The 20462-nt window shown below is 26.5% G+C and overlaps 1 protein-coding gene across 1 annotated transcript; it reads right to left on the minus strand.

Moving 5' to 3' along the window:
• Positions 1-7437: 7437 nt before the first annotated feature.
• Positions 7438-10981, minus strand: LOC114130393 (translation machinery-associated protein 16). Its single transcript, XM_027995371.2, has 5 exons — positions 10826-10981; positions 10610-10689; positions 10190-10330; positions 8878-9020; positions 7438-7608 (listed from the first exon to the last, which is right to left on the minus strand). The coding sequence occupies exons 1-5, from the start codon at positions 10826-10828 to the stop codon at positions 7493-7495; spliced, it is 483 nt and encodes a 160-aa protein (XP_027851172.2). The 5' UTR covers positions 10829-10981; the 3' UTR covers positions 7438-7492.
• Between the last annotated feature and the right edge of the window lie 9481 nt (positions 10982-20462).

Below are 20462 nucleotides of genomic sequence, written 5' to 3' on the forward strand. Positions count from 1 at the left end.
TTATTGAAAATTATATATTTAGAAATAATAACTGATTCATAATCAGTGAATCCATCCTATAAACATATCTTATAAACATCCTATAAATGTCCTCACAAAAAAATGTAAATTTAAGACCCATAAGATCTATTATAATTCAAAAGAAAAATTATTGAAAAAAAAAAATGTGTAAATTGAAGAATTTTTTTATATTTTAATGGAGATTAATTAATTTATTTATTAACTAAGACGTTAGACGAATAATTGAAAATCTTAAATAAAAATATTTATTACTGAGCAAACAATTAAAATTATGCTTTGACTTAGAACGTCAATTTCAGCAATTTATAGAATACAGAGCTATTAATAATTTATAATATTTCAATAAAAAGATACAAAAGTATTATATAATTTTAATATATCATAATATTTTAGGTACCTAATAATTTATATTCCATTTAATATAGAGTATAGACCCATCTCTATTTAATCTCGATTTATATTTGCTACCCACATTGCTGTATAGGTGAAGGAATTATAATAAAACTATGTTCTCAGTCATGGCAAAAGAAAAAATATAATTTTTTTTTTGCCTTTATTTTATTAAATTATTTTTGGTAAGTAACAATTAAAATCAACAATTATAAATAATGGTCATTATAATATTAACACACTAACGGTGAGCAAAGTCGTGTGTTAAAAATGTAAAGTATAAAATGTAAAAATATATTTTTGTAATTATACAAATGTGAAACTGAATAGAAACGAAAGATAAATTTGTTAAGTACATAATATTGTAAATACAAGGTTAGTACAAGGTATTAAATTAAATTTATTTAGTTATACTAAAAGCAAGGTTTTGTACCCAAATTATCCGAACCCTTTTATTCTTTATAAAACCTCTTAAAACTCAAATAACCGAATGGTTTTGAGTGAATTTACACCTAAATTAACCAGAATAAAATATTGGTAGGTAAATATTACTAAATATTCAATAAATTAATTTCGAAAAAATATAATGACACGTCATTTAAGTTTTAGATATGTACCTACCTCTAAATAGCTAGGTCTTCGTGTTTCTAACTTGTGACTATAAGTGATGAGCTGCTAAGTACTATATAGGTATAGTAAAATGTTAAAAGTGCAGGTATGCTATTACAAATAGGAAAAACTAAATTGTATCAATAAAACAACGAAAATTATGACAGTGAGTCGTACGCGGTTAAGTGACAGGCGTCCTAACTGCATTGAGTCATGAACCATGGTACTATGGTCCAAATCTCGGAGAATAGACAGTCGAATTACACTCCTTGCCTAAATTAAAATGGTCAAAACGCCTAAGTTCAGAATAAAAGAAGTGGTTGAACTGCTATTGAATTTATGAACTACATTTAATCTAAATGTTCTAATAGGTACTGAAAGTTTATTATAAAAAAAAAATTACATGGTTTTTAACATAATTTGTTAAAAATAAACAACGACAATTTATTGATAATCAACAGTATTACCACTTTACACACTCGCGAATTCGCTATGAAAAAAACATAATTATTGACAGCGGTATAAAAACGGCAGAAGCGGTAATTGACTATAATTATACCTTGTTATATTATACTATCTTGTAGGTAATAGTGGTAACTGGTAATGGTCATAATAATATATTACTATCCATGACCTGTCTCAATTTAGACGCGCGATTGTAACAATAATTAATTAATTTACATCCGTCAGCCGTCTCCACCGTTCGATTTTCGATCGTCGCTTTGTATTTTAAATTCTGTGCGAAGCGACTTTATAATGATAAAAGTATGTTTTTATTTTTTTTTAATAATATCTAGTAATAATATGACGATCGTCGCAGAATCTTTTTTTGATACGCAATGATTTATCATTGAAAATTCATATTTAACACTTTCATTTCTATTGTGACTTCTTTGATGACGGGTACACTGGACTGCGACTAAATCCGATCGTTTGGCTATACTTTACCACTTTTTCAGTTTTTCGCGTCGCTTGTAAGTACATATTTGTATACGCGTGTGTGTTATTCCGTGTGTTGGATTTGCAACTGCAAATATCCACCTGGCACCTATTTCAACCATCGCCTATCGTCAAGTTTTGTGCAGTGGTAAATGGAGTTTTTTAATCACCACCAGCCCGACAACACGTATCTACTACTATGCACCCTGAGGAATACCAACTCGCCTGATGAAAACGACAAGGTAGGATGCACAAAATCTCGTATATTATTCACACAAACCTTATGGAAAAAGACAAATTTCTACTCTTTGACGATAAGGGTTTTTTCTTACATTTACATAACGTTATATATTTTAATCAGTATGCAGAGTTGGTTTGGAAAATCTAAGGAAAACATTGATATAATAATCGTATAACATGCTGTTTGACTATTTTTAGTAAAACACTATATTATAAAGTACATTGTCGAGTCATATATTTATATAATGGTGTCAGTGGTGACACGTCTGTTAGATTTTCTACAGTGCTATAATTTAACTAAACAAGAACATATTGTCTTATAGGCTATAAGTAGTATAAGTATAACTATGCTTAATATGTTACAATATCATTAAGGTTAGCGGAGCATCCGATCCAAATATATTATAGGTAGGTATTCTGAAGATTGACGATAAAATATTAAAGTTGGGTATTAAAATATTTTTCACTGTCTCACCGACATGGACCCCAAATAACCCCACAATGAATAACGTCAATAATGATTAATAACAAATATTTTGTATTAATTAAATCATGAGTGTTTCTATCAATACTTTAACATACCTACACGGCGTATTATTGTACATACATGATGCATATTACATTATTACCTATCTATATTTGTATCACAAACTAAATATATAGGTAATCTGAAATAATATGATTTAGAATCATAACGTCGAATTAAAAAAATTTCAAAATTATAGTGTACAACCCAAGCAATATGATATAGGCAATCCACTGGTAGTATGAAATATTATAATTTATTGTTATGCTCGGGAGTTCTGTTATAACAAGGGAAATGTTACACTGTTACGTAGTATTATTTGGTCTAAACGAGTAACATTTATTCAAATAATTTTTTTTTTTTTAATTAGTCGAAATGGGTCCTACCTGATAGCAATAAATCATTGTAAAAAAATTATGTATATAAGAGGTCACGTCGTATTTTCAAAAATCTAAAATAACTACAATTCATCTAATATATGTATAAGGAGTAAGTGCCAAATAAAACTTTCTCTGCCGTAAGCGACGGTTAGTTTTATATATAAGAAGGAAAATTAATAATAAAAAAAATCATAACTTTTAGTTTTTGTGTAGTAAATGCGTCCCCCAAACGGAAACACCGCGACGGCGTCACCCTCACCACGACCAAAATGTGGTAAGATTTTCGTAACCAAATAAATTTTAAATGTCCGCCAGAAATTCCGTTTTTATTTAATTTTTTATTTTCTCGCTGAATCACCGCCACCTAACTCGCTATGCCACACTGGTGTTCCCTCAGGAGGTGAAAATTTAATTAATAATTTATCGTTTACCGTTCATTTCGACGGCAGTTGGTGACAATAGCCTCGCGCCCCCTCCCCGCGATACTGCACCCAGAGGTTAGAGTGTGGTACCTACCTATATATAGGTTCAAACTGTTTAAAGTATATGCAGTATATAAATATATATATTGCGGGGTCTAGCGCGCTATATTGTTTTTTAATAAACGATCACGCGAGTACCTCACATCCTCGTCGCCCTTCCTCTGAGTCGCGACCCTGTACTAGTGCCGGAAATGAAAACAGTATAAAATATTTCCCTTATTGTAATAATAATGACGTGAATAAACGGTAGTTTATGGTGGTAGTGGTGGTGGTGGTGGTGGTAGTAGGTTAAGCATTTACAAAACGAAAACGACCGACTGCAAGAGTGGTTGCGCGACTAGGTATTGGTCGTATATGTATGGAAGTAGGTACCGCAGGGTGGCGAATCGGTCGTACATAGCGAAAATTAACTCAGTCTAACTGCAAAGTAGAAAAGTGCTCGCGACACCTGCGACATAATGCTACTATTGCAGATTTACGCGGTTAACAAGCGCATAACAAATCACGTTTCAGGCAGTGTAGCGGGGCAGAGAGAACCACGCTGGGGTCGGTTATAGGGGTGGGCGCCTATTTATTAATTTCTTTTTCAACTATCTGCCACCGCTGCCGTTTGACAAATGCCGGTTCCCCGTTTCTTTGGTCACCATCGCCGTCGTCTCACATACCTATTGTAATAATAAATTTAATGCGTTCGTTAAACGCCGATCGTAAATCACCGCACACCGCGCCCCGCGAACGAATAAAATGCCTACACCGCGACAGACAACTGACGAGACACGACATATTATTATAACAATAATACAGACTGGCCGCGACGTATTATCATAATAATATATTCATAGGTATAATATTCTCTAGTACATACGTGATATATAATAAGGCTGCACGTCCTGCGCTATATATAGTTGCTATTATATATCCGCGGTAACCCGCGCTATCGCTCAAAAACCGCGGTGTGATTTATGAACTCTCGTTTAATATTATTACGGCGACGACCGTCGCGCGTACCGTCCGCGACCACTTTACAAAATATATTATACCTATATACATTTTACGTGTGTGTAATATATATATATATGTATACGTGTATATACGTGATCGGATACTTTCGGCCATTAAGTCGGTGACGATCAGAGTGTAGTCTAGACTCGGGGCTGCAGTGTACCTATACATAGTAGGAACACGCGACGTCTAAATCCTGTGCACACACACACCACGGGGTTCGGGTAGGTAGGCATGACGTGTAGGTACCATACGTATATAGCACACGAGCTACTTACGGCGGTCTATATCTATGTAGGAGAGCGGCGTGGATACCACCGCGCGGTGGTGCAAGTGAAGACGCTCCGTGCCACCGTCGTCATGTCTTGGCCAAACTCTTGCCAAGTAGGTTTGTTATAAAAATCTACATATATTTATTTATACGCATATATTGTATATCCGGCAGGCGTCTCCAACTCGACAATCCCGCCGCCGCAAGCCGTCGTAGGAATCGGTTGATTTCGAGTGTGTGTGTACAATACTGATATATATGCCGTCGTCATCATCATCATCGTCGTCGTCGTTGCGGGTAGAGGAGTAAGTGCATATATATAGGGGTGGATGGGTAGTTAAATTTTGTGTCACGTACCTACACGCTCACGAATGGTACGTGTCGACTAGTATGGGTTTGTAGGGGAGGTGAGGACTGGGTTGGTAAAGAGTGTCAGCGTAGGTGAACGGAAAGAGGTCGGAGGGATTTCAACCGGGTTATGAGGGGGAAAAAACGAGAAGGGAAATCGCGTACGTTTACCGAATTCTATAATAATAATAATGGTGTGCGTATATATATTTTTGTAATCCGACACGAGCGCAACGGACTAAAACAAAAACGATTTACTCCACGGGTGTACGACTCGCGGGGCACAGACTGTGCGACATGATATTTTAAAAAATATAGGTAGGTGCCTACATGTATATTATACAAAATGATTATGGTGATTACTATTATTTCTGCGACAAAAGTTTAATCTGAATCACGATCGAACAAAAATCGGATATACGGGGAACGAAACGAAAATAGATTCACGCATCCGGAATCGGGGGATATTGTTTTGCATCCTGCTGGGCAAAAAATGTATAAATTTTTTGAATGACATAATATGACATCAATATACGTATATTACATGAGTACCTATTTTATACCAAAATATACTGCGTGTCACTTATTACATGCGTTAGGAACCCGATGAGTTAAATGTATTTACAAAACTTCCGGTCGAAATGGTTTAATAGCAAACATAGTATTAAATAAACTATTAAGTTATTCTATATTATTATAGTACATAGTTCATACGCGATATGTGATACATATTTCACATAGGTTTTTTTTTTTTAATTAAAGCCATAGCAATAAGTACTTGTTTGTTAACATTTTTTTTACGAGCGAAAAGTTGATTTACATTCAATGTCCATCACCTAAAAAATTCACGAGTTCAAAACAATTACACTTGAATTATTTTTAATTGTGGATTCACGGACGCTATTAACGTGAAAAAATAAATATTAAGCAACCTCGTATTTTTTTGATGAGGATAATTAAATATTTTTTTAACACTACCAAAAAAATATGATTTACAAAATTGTAGTTTTAATCGATTTCAAAATTATTAAATCAAAACTACATTAGAAAAATATAAATATTATGTACCTATATTAAGAATAACAAGGAAATAAAATGTATAACTCGAGGAATTTAAATAATATACGAACAATATTCGTAAGAACGATTATTTATAGGGACTTAATTCAGAGATGTTTTGAATATTATGTTATGACTGAACAATATGTGTTTTTCAGGAAAACTTTTCTTTTGTCTCAACCAATCTACCATCTTCCTTTAAGTAAATGACAGCTTTTATTCTTATTTAATTAAAATAATAAAATAGTTTCTTACAATGAAAAGAAAGTAAGGAACATTTTTTATTTCTTTAATAATGCTTTTGTTTTAACAACTCAAGTTTATACAAGGAATAATTACAATTTACTCTATTTCTATAATGTTTTTAAATACAAACCCTCAACTAGTACAACCACCCTTATAAGCTATCTGCTATAGTATGAGAATTAGTTCAATATTCATTATTCATTTCCAGAGTACACAAATTAAAACAACAAAAATCAACCAAATATGTGTTTAAAAAGCATTAAAAAAGTAATCAAAAAAGTTAGACCACTCTCCTCACAAAAAATAAAAAAATTAGGTTTTCCCTGAAAAGTTTTTTTATTTTTCTTCTTAGTTTCTATATTTTAAAATATTAGATACTTACTTGTCTAGCTTGTTACATAGTTAGGTGCTTGTCATCGTTGCCAAACCAATATTATGTATCTCCAAAATGTAATTTTTTCAGGAAACACAAAAATCTAATGAAATAATGATAATGGGTATACATTGGTTTTATGTTTCAACATTTATATTTTCTTTGAATTTTGTGTATTATACTTATTTACACTAAATCATGTGTATTTTTTTATGAAAAATTTGATATGATTTTATAACTCATTTTTGAATTTTTTGGAGATATATGATATTATAGTTTGGCAACATTGTAGTACTGATTAAATATTTCGAAGATTACAAAAATCAATTAGTTATTGTTACTAGTTTTTTGATACCAAATTAATATGTCGTTTCAATGTATAATATAAAACAAAATAAAAACAAATGAAACTAAACTGTATTCAATGTAAGAAACAATCTGAGTGGGTGACAGAAATAAATGTCTATAGTATTTAACTAATTATTACATAATGTCAAACAAATTTTACTAAATGAGAAAAATATTTTAGGAATAATAATAATGAACAACAATAAAATTAAACATGGTAATTATATTTATAATTTAATATTTTTCATAATGGTTTAATTAAATTCTATTTAAACAACGAAAACGAATTATTTTGATATTTGGTAGATATTTTATGTCGCCGTCCCAGGTGCGCAAATACAGTAATTGACTGGCTTCAAGTATATTTGGTACTTCTAAGAAATAATTTAAACAAATCAAATTAATTAGATGTAATATATTATTATCATAACTATTATTATTATTAAAATTATGACTTCACCTATGTTTGATATACCTAAATAAAATTTTCAAAAACTAAACCATTTTAAAAAATATGAGTTCAGCAGTTTTTACATTATTATATTCATACAAGTGTTATACAACATAAACAATATTTTAAATATTCATTATATTAAAAAAACTATTTAACAGGTATAATATCTTGAAATTTAAGTTAAAAGTAAATTAATAATTAACTTTAACAATTATTATTGATATACCTAAACAAATTACTGTTCGATAAATATATTTAGTAAATAAATACCTGATTATTTATATTAACGAAGTGCACGGGGTCAGCTAGTGGTTTATATGTTCATATTAAGGTTGTTAGAGCCAACTATTTATTAAACAGCAATTTTTAGCTTGGGTAATAATATAATGCATTATGTATGTATGTATGCATACTTCAAAATAATACATTATCTATATAAATATTAAAATAACTTATTATATTTTTCAAGGAATTTTAAAGATTAAATCAAGACTTAGAAATTTAAGTATAATTTTATGTTCAACCTTATTATTAATCTCTGGACAAAATTATTATTATTTAATAACTAAATATTTTTAAAAAGTAAAATAAATATAATCTCAACCAGACCTTAAAAAAAGTTTGATTAGTTAATGAAATAAATTGAAACATATACAAAGTTATTAAAAATATAAATGACTTATGTACTTCAAAATATATATTTTAAAAATAAGTATATCTTTACTTTTATTTTTAATTTAAAAAAAAATAGATAACTATTAAATCGATCCAAAATTAATGATGCACATCAGCAATGTATGTAATGAATAAATAAAAATTCTGAAAATATTGGTGATTTAAAACAATTATTTTTATGCCATTATACCTTTTTATACATAATTTACTAAATATAAGGGATACAGTAACCTAAAATATGATACAAAAAACTCATAGCCTTGTCAGATAGCAGATATCTATAGAAGTACAAAGAGATATTTATTTGCAACATAGACCTGATAATGATAATATAAGTATGATATTTTTGTTCACATAAATATGTATAAATTTGCAAATTTACATTTTCAATAATAAAATTTCCAAGAAATATTTTTTATTATATGGGTGGTTCACATTAAAATATTTAGTACAATTTTTGACACCAATACATACTCCATTCAGGAAAAAGATTATAATATTCTTTACAACTCACCAATGCCAGCTGTATTATACTCTTCTCTTTCTCGTTCTATTGTATGTCTAATAACATCTTCTCGACTAGCAAATCGTCGATTGCCCTTATCTTTATGTCTTGCTTTAATTATACTGGCTTCATGGTCAAAACGACTAAGATATCTAAAAAAATGAATTATGCTATCAATATTGAATAATACTATTCAATAATAATAATTTTTTATATATATAAAAATGATGTAAATTGTTTACTTCTTAAAATTACTATTTAATAATAATCAATATGTTAATTAGCAGTATTGCAGTTTATAAAAATTGAATACTTTTTTTTCACTAACAGATTAAAATAAACCATTTTAGCACAAAATGCGTATAAGTTAGGGATTCAAATTGTATTGTACATTTATTTTGAGGAGAGAACAATTATTATCAACGACTATAACATATTTTTTTTAATAAATGTTTAGTGTTTATTCGAGTATTTTATCCAAAAATCAATTGTCCATTTTTTGGCAATATACATTATTTATATTTGTGCCACTACTATTAATAAAAATATATACTACCTATGTAATAATACATACAGATGTAAAAAATATTATATTAAACACCACATTTTTTAATTTAATAACTATTTTCTAACTATTAATGAATAATTTTAAATATTATAAATTTATAACCAATGTTAATTATTATCCTGTAATATTTTCCTTGATTATTAATAAAACTAACATATCATTATTAAAAATGTATAAAATAGAAGTAAAAATAAACAGAAATAATGGAGGAATAGAATGTTAGTAAATAGAGCAGGGTAGTATTTCACTACCTACATCAAATTGAATAAAGTGGTTCACTCTATTCTACCACTAATAAGTAAAATATAATTATATTTGATTTAAACTTTAAATACAACAGTGATTTCCTATCCATGAAACAATTGTTTTTAAATTTAAATACCTAATAAAAATTATGAAAATTAAATTTCTTCAATTTTACATTAATTAGACAATTTTTGGTGCCTACCTAGCTATTTTTTGTTTAATGAAACTACATTCAAAACATGGTATGTGTACCAACTAATATTCAAATATTTTTAAGTAGGTACACACTATTTTGGTTGTAAAATGAGGAAACATTATTAGTTAAAAGTTAACCATAGTTAAATTATTACTGATACAAATGTGTAAAAATTATTCATTTCTAATTGTATATTAACTACTAACATAATTATGCCATTTTAAAAAATATTGTATACTTAAGTTTCTAATTTCATTACAAAGAATACAATCAAATTAAATATAAATACAATATGTATGATAATTACATACTTTTCAATTAATGATGAGAGAGTATCCTGAGTGTATTGCTCAATTGTGTTATCAATATTATCTCTGAACCAAATTAATTTTTCACATAATAAGCTTGGTTTTGCTAAGTTGACATACTTCTTTTTGTCCCGAAATGCTATCCTAAAACCATAAAATATATTAAAAATTAAATATATAAGTGAAAAATAATTTTGCTTAAAATACATATTAACCTATCTAGTAAATAAAGTTATTCTTTAAACATACGAGTATAGTATAAAAAACACATTTATAAATTTTAAACTTGATGTGATACACATAATATAATGTTTTTAAATAGTTTTTTCTCGTAAACAAAGATTAGAAACATTTCAAAATAATATAAAATTATTAATATATATACAATTCAATTAACTATGAATTAAAATGTCTGTATCTTACTTATGTTTAGTTTTAATCAGTTGCTTTGTTTTTCTACTATTTGGATGGTTGGCATTTAATATTGTGGTTTTTGGTTTACCCTAAAAAATACAAAAAATTAAATTAAATTAACTAAATTTACAATTATAATCAAAACTGATAGTATGAATTACAAAGTACAGCACAGTTAAAATAATATATATATATATCAAAAAGTCTATGTAGAAATCAATATACCATGATTAATTGCAATGTAGAAATATAAAATTGAAATGATCTATCAGTTCGCAGTTTCACAATAAATGTTGTTTAATTGTTTGTTTTGTACATCACACGTGATTTAAGATTTTACTTGTATCTGATAACGACCTTAAATTGTTATAATATGATAACAGGTATCATTTTCAACAACTAAACCAATATGACCACAGAAAAATAATAAAATGCAGATGCTATAAGTACACTGATTTGACTGACTGTAGTGACTAAAAGTTTAAAGTAACGGTCTTAGCCTCCCAAACCAATTGTTTTTTAATACAACACATTTAAATTAATTTTATTCTATGAATGACTTAATTGTATGTATCAACATTATATTGTACAAATTGGAAAATTTGATTACATAACACCAACTAATTCCATCATACTATATAACTGTGCACAATTTTAATGGTTGACTAAATCAAAATTGAAATATTGATAAATAATAATAGTAGGTATAAATACATTATGAATTATATATACCTACCTATTTTTTAGAATTTATTACTTTATTAAGTGCCAATATTATTAGTTGTTAGTTTGTTAGATAGGTAGTTAGGTAGGTACCTATAATTAAAAATCTGAAATAGCTGTTGTTAAAAACTATTTTACATTAACAAATAACAGCTGAAAAATATGATCTCTTTAGGGAGCTTGAAAACTAAAAATGCCGTAAATGTCTACCCAAATATTTATATAAACTTCTACATATTATATCCTTAATATTACTAATAAGTTCGGTCAAATGTGAGTACCTCAGTACCTACTTTTTTTCTGCTATGCGCTGAATAAATGGACATGGATGTGATTTATAGTTATTCAAAATAGATTCAATCATCCAAAATCCGATCGGACATCCAATGTCCGTGTTCCTAAGAATTAAGACCACAACTTATTTTGCAGTTAACGAGACCAAACACACACATTTCATAAAAAGTTGGAGTGATGAAATTTCTACAAACCTATTAGAAATTAAATCATGAATTCAAAAATTATTATTTATAAATATATAATATACCTACCTAATATATAGGTATTCACTATGCAGTCATCAATTAATTAATAAAAATTTCTACCTAAATACAAAAAGAATAGATCAAATTTAAATACTTACTAAAATCTAAATAATCTAATACTATAGTGCTTAGTATAAAAATACATCAAATTATGACAATTTTTACAAACTATTTGGACTTAGTTTTCGATCATTTTTTCTAATGCTCGGAGAAAAAAATCAACGCTTTAAATGGTATAGTTTCGATTTTCTTGTATAGGTACCTACGTGGGACATAAAACATTTTGAACAATAATGTTGTATAAATGTATGTTCACGGAAAAATATATATTTTTTTTAAATAATTTTTTAATTATTGTTAAATCAATACGTTTAGCTTTATTCTGAATAATAATAATAATAAACGATTTTATACTAATAAATTATATATTATATTATAAATTTTCATAAAAGTTTTTTAATAAACGTCGGTGGCCTTTTAACATATTTTTCAAATATAATTTATTTTTACGCAAGCATTTTTTCACTTTAACAGACTGGACATCACCAATGAATACAAATTAAATAATAATAATAAAAAAAAAACAATAAACTTATTTGTTTAATTTCGACCCATGGAAAAGCAAATATATTTTAATAATGAAATATTACAAAATATAGTTCCGAAGTTATAAAACTACTAAAAATTCGTGTTCTAGTGTGTGTGTATACAAATTATAGTAAGTAGGTACCTACTATAACGCATTTGTATATCACAGATAATTATTAATATAATTATATATGTATATGATAGTAAATATAAAAATTTAAGTAAAAAAATAAAACTATAGGTATTTAAGAATTTGCAGGTGTATTATTATAATATCAGCAAATAAAAGTTAATATTAAAATTGCACAAAATAATATGTAAGTAGTACTGTAGTTGTAGTATAGGTACTACACATTAACATTTTTTTTACTTTTCTAGTATCTATTTAAATTATTTGTGATATTATCACCTAACCAATAGAGAATTTTGAAAATGCCAATTCCCCGAATAGCAACAATACAACACATTATTTTCAGTAAACATAGTAGTAGAGTGTAAAATTAATTTAGCATACCTACCATTGCCGGTGTCATATTATGATAACCAATGCATTCCTTTATTTTAACGTTCACTTAACAATATGAGCGTCATCATCTTATACATTACATTGATTACATAAGTCAATCATTCTATGATAATTGAGTCACTACAATTTGAGTTGAAAATTAATTAACGTACACTTTAGTCTATAGTTATTATAGAATATAGATTACTAGTTTAGTTATCCTTATCACATTATGCACATAACTGTTGAACTACTGCTTCATTGTTATTTGAAATATTGTTTGCTGGCAGAAAGTAAATCGCAATATTGCTCTTAAATCGACGGTTGCTTGTAATATTGTATTGAATATGCTGCTAGAATATATATAAACCACTGCTCGTCAGATTCAACACTCAGCAATATTATTGTAATAGTTACGTTTGCTAGAGATAAATTATTTAAATTAGGTAGATATACGTATAAGTAAGTAAGTACCTATTGGCATTAATGCATTTATACATACATACACTACACTTGCACACTACAAACCAATATTTTATTTTATTTTAATTTAAATATCCTCATAAGCCGTAAAATTTGGTCATAATATGATATTGAATATTGATATGAATAATTAATAAACTATAAATAGGTGACATAAAAAATTATGATATAACGATGTAAAAATTATAATAAAATGATTACCTACTGAAATTATTATATAAATACATTAAATTCTATATGAAACTTAAGGAAAGGTTATAATAATATGTAGGTATTAGTAAAAATGGCGATGACAAATTGAATTGAAACATAAATAACAATATTATATTATTTACTTAGTACCTATGAGGCACGGATCCAAGGGGGGAGAGGCAAGGGGACATTCCCCCGTAGACTCTGGTGAATTGAAAAAAATATTTATTTTCGTCAGCTGATAAAATGCTTTGTTTTGCCGGTAGCGTTTTTAGCGAAATTTGACGTAAATATGTTCTGAATCCGCGCCTATAATAATAAATAATAATATTAATAATAAGTTATAGACACTGCAGAAACACGGGTTATGATGTTGATATTCACAAGAACTAAAAACATTGATTTTATAATTATTTATTTGTAATAAATATTAATATTATTATGCGATGTGTCTTTATAACTTTGAACGACGACATCAACGAATATTTTGGCCAGCGAACAGGAACGTTGCGCGAATGTATGGTTCATGAACACGCCAACATTGTCGTATATATTTCATATCGGCATGTATTTTTTCACGTGTCACACAAATCGTTGTGGTACCAACAAGTTTCCATAAAAAATTTAGCGAGACACGTAATCACGCGGTTGGTACGTAGGTACATAAAACAATCTGTCCGAATGGGCCTAATGGAATAGCTCGCTAAAAGCTATGGCCGTTTAAATAACATGCTAATATCTTGGGTTCTGACTCTTGATATAAATGTCCTAAAAACTATCAAAAAATGTTCTAAAAAATAACCAAAATTGCCTTTCAAAGTTTCAAACGTAATAATGACATTTAAAAAAATTATTTATAAGGCAATCAAATGCAAGTTAAACTGAAATGGATTAAACTTTTAGCGTTTTTAACAATTCTCTAAATTATCTAAACTAAATTAAAAATAATATAACAACAAAATACTATACTTAGACATACATAATAAATAAACAAAACCTATACTGGAAATACATTCAATCGCAAAGTATCTCTAACTAATCAATTAGTTGTTATTGTTTGAGTTCTGAGTTAGAAAATAGACAAAGAAATTTTCGCACTGGTTTATAAGTGTAGAACGATTGAAATTTGGTACGGATAAAAATACCTAAAAACTATTAAAGCAACTATTCTGAAAGCAATATTTCTTGATATAATATTTTTAGTTATAATTTATACTAAAAGCTTGTATGAGTACTATTGTATACATACGTATATATTTACATAAAAACTAATAAAATTATCTTAAAATGCTAAAAAAAATGACTAAAAAGTAAAAATAAAAGTTTCATCTTTGAAGTAGGTCTATCTCTTACAATGTTACATGAAACAAATAATGTATTTGGAATGCATTGTCCTAAAGCGATGTGTTAAGTAACTTTAATAACTGCAGAAAGTAATTAATAGAAATACAACATATAAATACAATAATGTATACATTTATGTAGAAAATTACATTCTTGTCCAAATATATTAATTTCATATTCCTCAACAACAATAAAACTACTTGCAAAGTTACAAATAACCTAGTTTGACGTTTACAATTTTAAAGAAACGTTAGAGCCGTGGTGTTTTATACATAATTAACTATGATTAAAAACGAACCTAAATCTGTTTGCGGACTCTCAGTTACACCATTGCTGAACGAACTGACAAATGTATTAATTCTACAATGATATATTGTGTGTGTTTTTTTTTATGTCTGTATACACCATAACTTGTCGAAATATTGCTTCAATTTTAAACTTCAGGGGTGGTGGTTTCCGGTGGCAAATTGAATATCCTCAGTGCATTATAGAGGTCAAAAGTAAGTTTCCATCAGTTTCAAAAAATCGATTTTTTTATATTGTTAGGGTGTTCAGGTCATTAAAACATAAACCACCTTTTTCACCACCTAGTGAAAAATATATCCTACTATCCTAGGCTGACAAATCATCTCCGTTCAGAAGCGTTTTTCGTACACAATTATACCTATCATTGTATTCAAATTTTACACAGTCTTTATAGTCTAAGTCTACTCAATACTTACTGTCGGAAGAGCGTTACTCACTTGCCCACCTTTTTTTCTATTAAACTTGTAACTCCTACTAGTTAAAAAAAGCAAAATAACTTTGGATTTTAAATATAACTTAAATGTATCTATATTAATTTAACTATTGTAACTTAACAAGTTAAAATAAAATAATTAACTTATTCGGTCCTATTTTATTATGAACTTAAATACGGAATAAGCATAAAAAAAACAATTAAGTAATTTTGAACAGTTAATTAATGTACTCGTACAAACAAGGTACATATATACATATAAATTAAAGTGAATAAAAAGGACGTATTTAGCAGTGTGCATTAGACAAATGATTGGATAATTGTTATGAGGTAGTTTTGATATAAGAGTATCGAACAAAACATGTGAGTGGGCAGAACGGCAATTATAACAAAATTTTTAATACCCTTAGTGGCTAGCGCTCCACCGCCAACTTTAAAATAATATTCATCTACATTAAACAAGACAATGACGTTATCTAATTAGCATAAAACATAATTATGAATTATGATGGCATATAACTAGTTAAATTAATTCACTTAAAGAATCATGCACCTAAAAAAATCATTATAGACTATAGTATAGTAATAACATTGACTTCTTATTAGATGGAATCATCAAATGTTTTAAATACATTTTACCTAAATATTAGATAATCGAACAATAGATAATAAATATTGTAACCTTCTCAAATATATTTTGGTAACAGTAATTTAAATTTTTAATATAACCTATATTGTTACCGAATAAGTACCATTGTATTTTAATGTATAAAAAGATATATACATTTTAAAAATAACATCTCAGGACTCGAGTACTAATAAATTAATTTTTTTTTTTTTATATAGACATTTTATTATAAGTATGACTATATTACTATATGTACTATATTTATATTATATATTATATAATTATTGACTAAACTATTAGTTTTAAACATTAAATAATTAATATATAAAGATAGTTTATTCATTTAATATTACATATTAAGATTCATTAAATGTAAAATTGCTATTAAAAATAAAATATATTTTATAAAATAAATAGAAAATAAAAATAAAATATTAGTTATAAATATTGAATAAATGAGAAATTATAAACAAAAAATAAACATTTTAATATTTTGTTGATTAAATGTTAAATTTTAAGATTTATTCAACTTTTTATTGTCTTTAAAAATGAAATATTGTTAAACAAATATTTATTTATAAATATATAATATATTGGCTACAACGTAAAAAAATAAAACATATAATCAACATTGTATTAACTTTTAATTCTAAATATTTTAAAACCAATTGAAATTTAATATTTATTCAATGGTTTTGATTTGCAAATGCTGTGTGGGACATGATTAAAATATTCCCGGAACAGAATATAGTATTTGTAATTATTATAAACAATAAATAAAGATCCAAGTAGCAAGGAAAGGTCAAAGGTCTCCTTTAGCCCATTAGGAATAAACATATATGTAAAATACATTTTTTATTTTTAAATCCTTTGATCGTAATTTATGTTTCATTTAAAAAAAACTATTAATAATAGTTATATATTTATTGATGAATAGATTCCTACATATAACATATTCAACAAATAACATGTCATTTATATTTTTATATCCAGTTATAAACTAGATAAAAATTTTAAATACATTATTTACTATTTAGTATGAATATTCTTGGTATATATACTATTTACAACTTACCTATTCTGAAATCTCTATTTAAAATTATTAAATAAAATATTCTTATAACTTTAGTTTTTATAATTTAAATTGTTTGGTGCATCATATTTTTTTACTGAACCTCAAAGTAATGACTATAATAATCTTGTTCCTTTGATATTATATTTTACAACAATTTCTTTGAATTATATATGAAACATATGTATTTATAAAATTCTCTTAAATATATAAATATGTGTGTGTGTGCGTGTATGTGTATTTATATACTTATATAATTTATATACGTGTACAATACATTTTGTCACGTTAACATAATTTACAATATCATACTAGTAATACATTTTTTTTTTACTTTATTAAAGAAAAATAATGAATTTAATAAATTCGATAACTAAAACGTGTTTATAACTTTTAATGTTTATATTATTTAGGTGAGTCTAAATTAAATATAATATTCAGAGTTCAACAACTTCAACTTATTTATAAGGAAAATGTTAACGAAAACCTATCATATTAGATATAGGTAATTGGGACTTGGGACCGAAATGGCATATGACATAGTGGATTCGCTGAGATGTGATCCGTCAAGGTCGTCATTCCTATTATATGACACGCAGCCATCATTCCCCGAAGCAGACAGGTCAAATTTCGTATAAGTACTATCACCCACTCCACAGGAAGTGCATGAATGCATAACTCCTCTTACAAAAATCAGAAAAATATAGCAATGTTTAAATTAACTAAAACTTATCAATATTACAGAAATAATAAAAATTATTCTTAAAAATTCAAATTATATCAATCGGACATATTAAAATTAAATCCCGAGCAATAAAAAAAATACATATAATAAATATAATTATTATTAAGTATAACACTAACGAAAATTCTGTAAGATGCAGGTATAGCATAGTAATTCGAATAGTAGGCAGTTAGTAGCTGGTACCCATACACATTATTAATGTATTTAGTTGTCGATGTCTCGATGATGACTTAACATTAAACATTAAACTCATATTATTATTTATCGCTGTATAAGTAAAATAGTTTAGAATGCAATTTGATCGCGTAAAATAAGTAATTAACAATTTTATTATAGCCATCGACAATTTAGAGAATGTTTTTCGGGATAAAAAAAACTTTAAAAATGACTGTGATTAAACTATAAAAATACTTTTATATTAGTTTAATGTTTATCCTATAAAGTTTAATTGCATATTACAAATATTCTTCAATGTTATTTACTATTATTATAATTTAATAAATTAAATAAAGCTAATAGTAATATACTAATATATACAAAAAGGGCAATGGTTAATAATAAAATAACAAATAATAATATTATAAAGTTATTTTATTTTCCATCATGATTAAATGAAGAATGTATTCAGTAAAATGTAAAATCAACTTACAATTAATATATAATTAATAAATTCTATAGTCCGTAAAATGTGTGTAACTTGATAAATTTTCAGAGCCGAGTTAAGGGGGGGGCAAAGGGGGCAAATAGTGTAATAATCTTATAAGTTATAACATTCAATACATGTAAACATCAATATGTTAACTGAATGTATTTAATTCTAGTAAATTTTACTTAAAGTATTTATTGTCAAATCTGCGAACTACATCAGTGATAATCTAATAACAACTAAAAAATTCAGTTTCTCTAAACTCCAAGGATTGGAGGAAGCTATTATGATCTACATAATTTTAAGTTTACGGTGAATCCAATCATATAAAGCTTCCATAACAAGCTTTGTACGACATGTTTAATAAATTTATTTATTTAGTAAACAATTAACTGATAAAATTAAAATTCGTTGTACTTATAATAATTAAGATGTTGTAGTGTTTTAAACTATTATCTTTGTAAATATTACATTGCTTTTACTTTTTTATACTAGAAGATATATATTTACACCATCTACCTTTAGTACAAATATTTGATTTCCAATAAAATTTTTAATTACATTCTGAATGAAAAAATTAAAAGGACCAACTTCATAATTTTAAAACAAATACCGTTTTAAATAACGTTATGTGTTTGTAATTAAACTTAACACTTATAAAATTGAAACGACTAATATAACTACTAACCAACCTAGAGGGATTAAGTGTGGACCCAGTGACCCTCTAACTGCACCATAATATTGATGTATATTGTTTATTTAATATTTCTCTTAAAATCGACAATTTAGTACCTAATTATGGCTTTTTTATGTCACAGTTCCAATAAACAATTCATACTTCATAAATATTAGTTTTCAAATAAGCAAATAACTAGAAAAATATAATAAAGCCATAATGGTACAAATATTTTAATGGCCAAATAAATAACTGTTATTATTATTATTTTATTTTAGTAGGGAAAGATATTAAAATTTTAAAGAATAGTTGGGACAAAAAAAAAACTTAAAACGATAAATCATCCGTATGAAGGACGAAGTATCTATATAGATTATAGAGTATAATATAGTCTATATTATATATAGTATAAACCGTAATATATATTTAATTAAATCTAATAAATAATTTTATTTCTTTGAAAGAATTCGTTTATTTAAATATATCTACTGAATAAAATAGTAAATAACAAAAAATTTTAAGTTTAAAGCTAGAAAATATTAATTATTATGCAATAACAACTCTAAAAATATAGATCAATGTGTTTATCTGTTTTTATATTCTTTACATCACATGATATATGTTTTTTTATCAATTATCTTTAAAACTAATAGGTATAACATTTTTATATAATATTTATTTATTTATTTATTTAGTATAATTGAATAGTTTTATTTTGTTATCCCTGAGCAGAAAATTTATAAATATGGTCTAAATTTAAATGCAAAATTTGTAGTTTTAAATTTACTAAATAATAAAGATAAATTTCTTAAAATAATACCCATCGCCCATAGACCACGTCTATAACTTAAATTAACTTTAAAGAAAAGAAAATTTATTATTGTTAAAAATTATATTTTTATATTCGTGTCAGATGTGTATATAATATCAAAAAACGTTTAATGTACATTCCTATAAATTGAAAAAAATTACAAATATA

This window comes from Aphis gossypii, chromosome 3 (assembly GCF_020184175.1).
Source record: "Aphis gossypii isolate Hap1 chromosome 3, ASM2018417v2, whole genome shotgun sequence".
NCBI classification, from domain to species: Eukaryota; Metazoa; Arthropoda; class Insecta; order Hemiptera; family Aphididae; genus Aphis; species Aphis gossypii.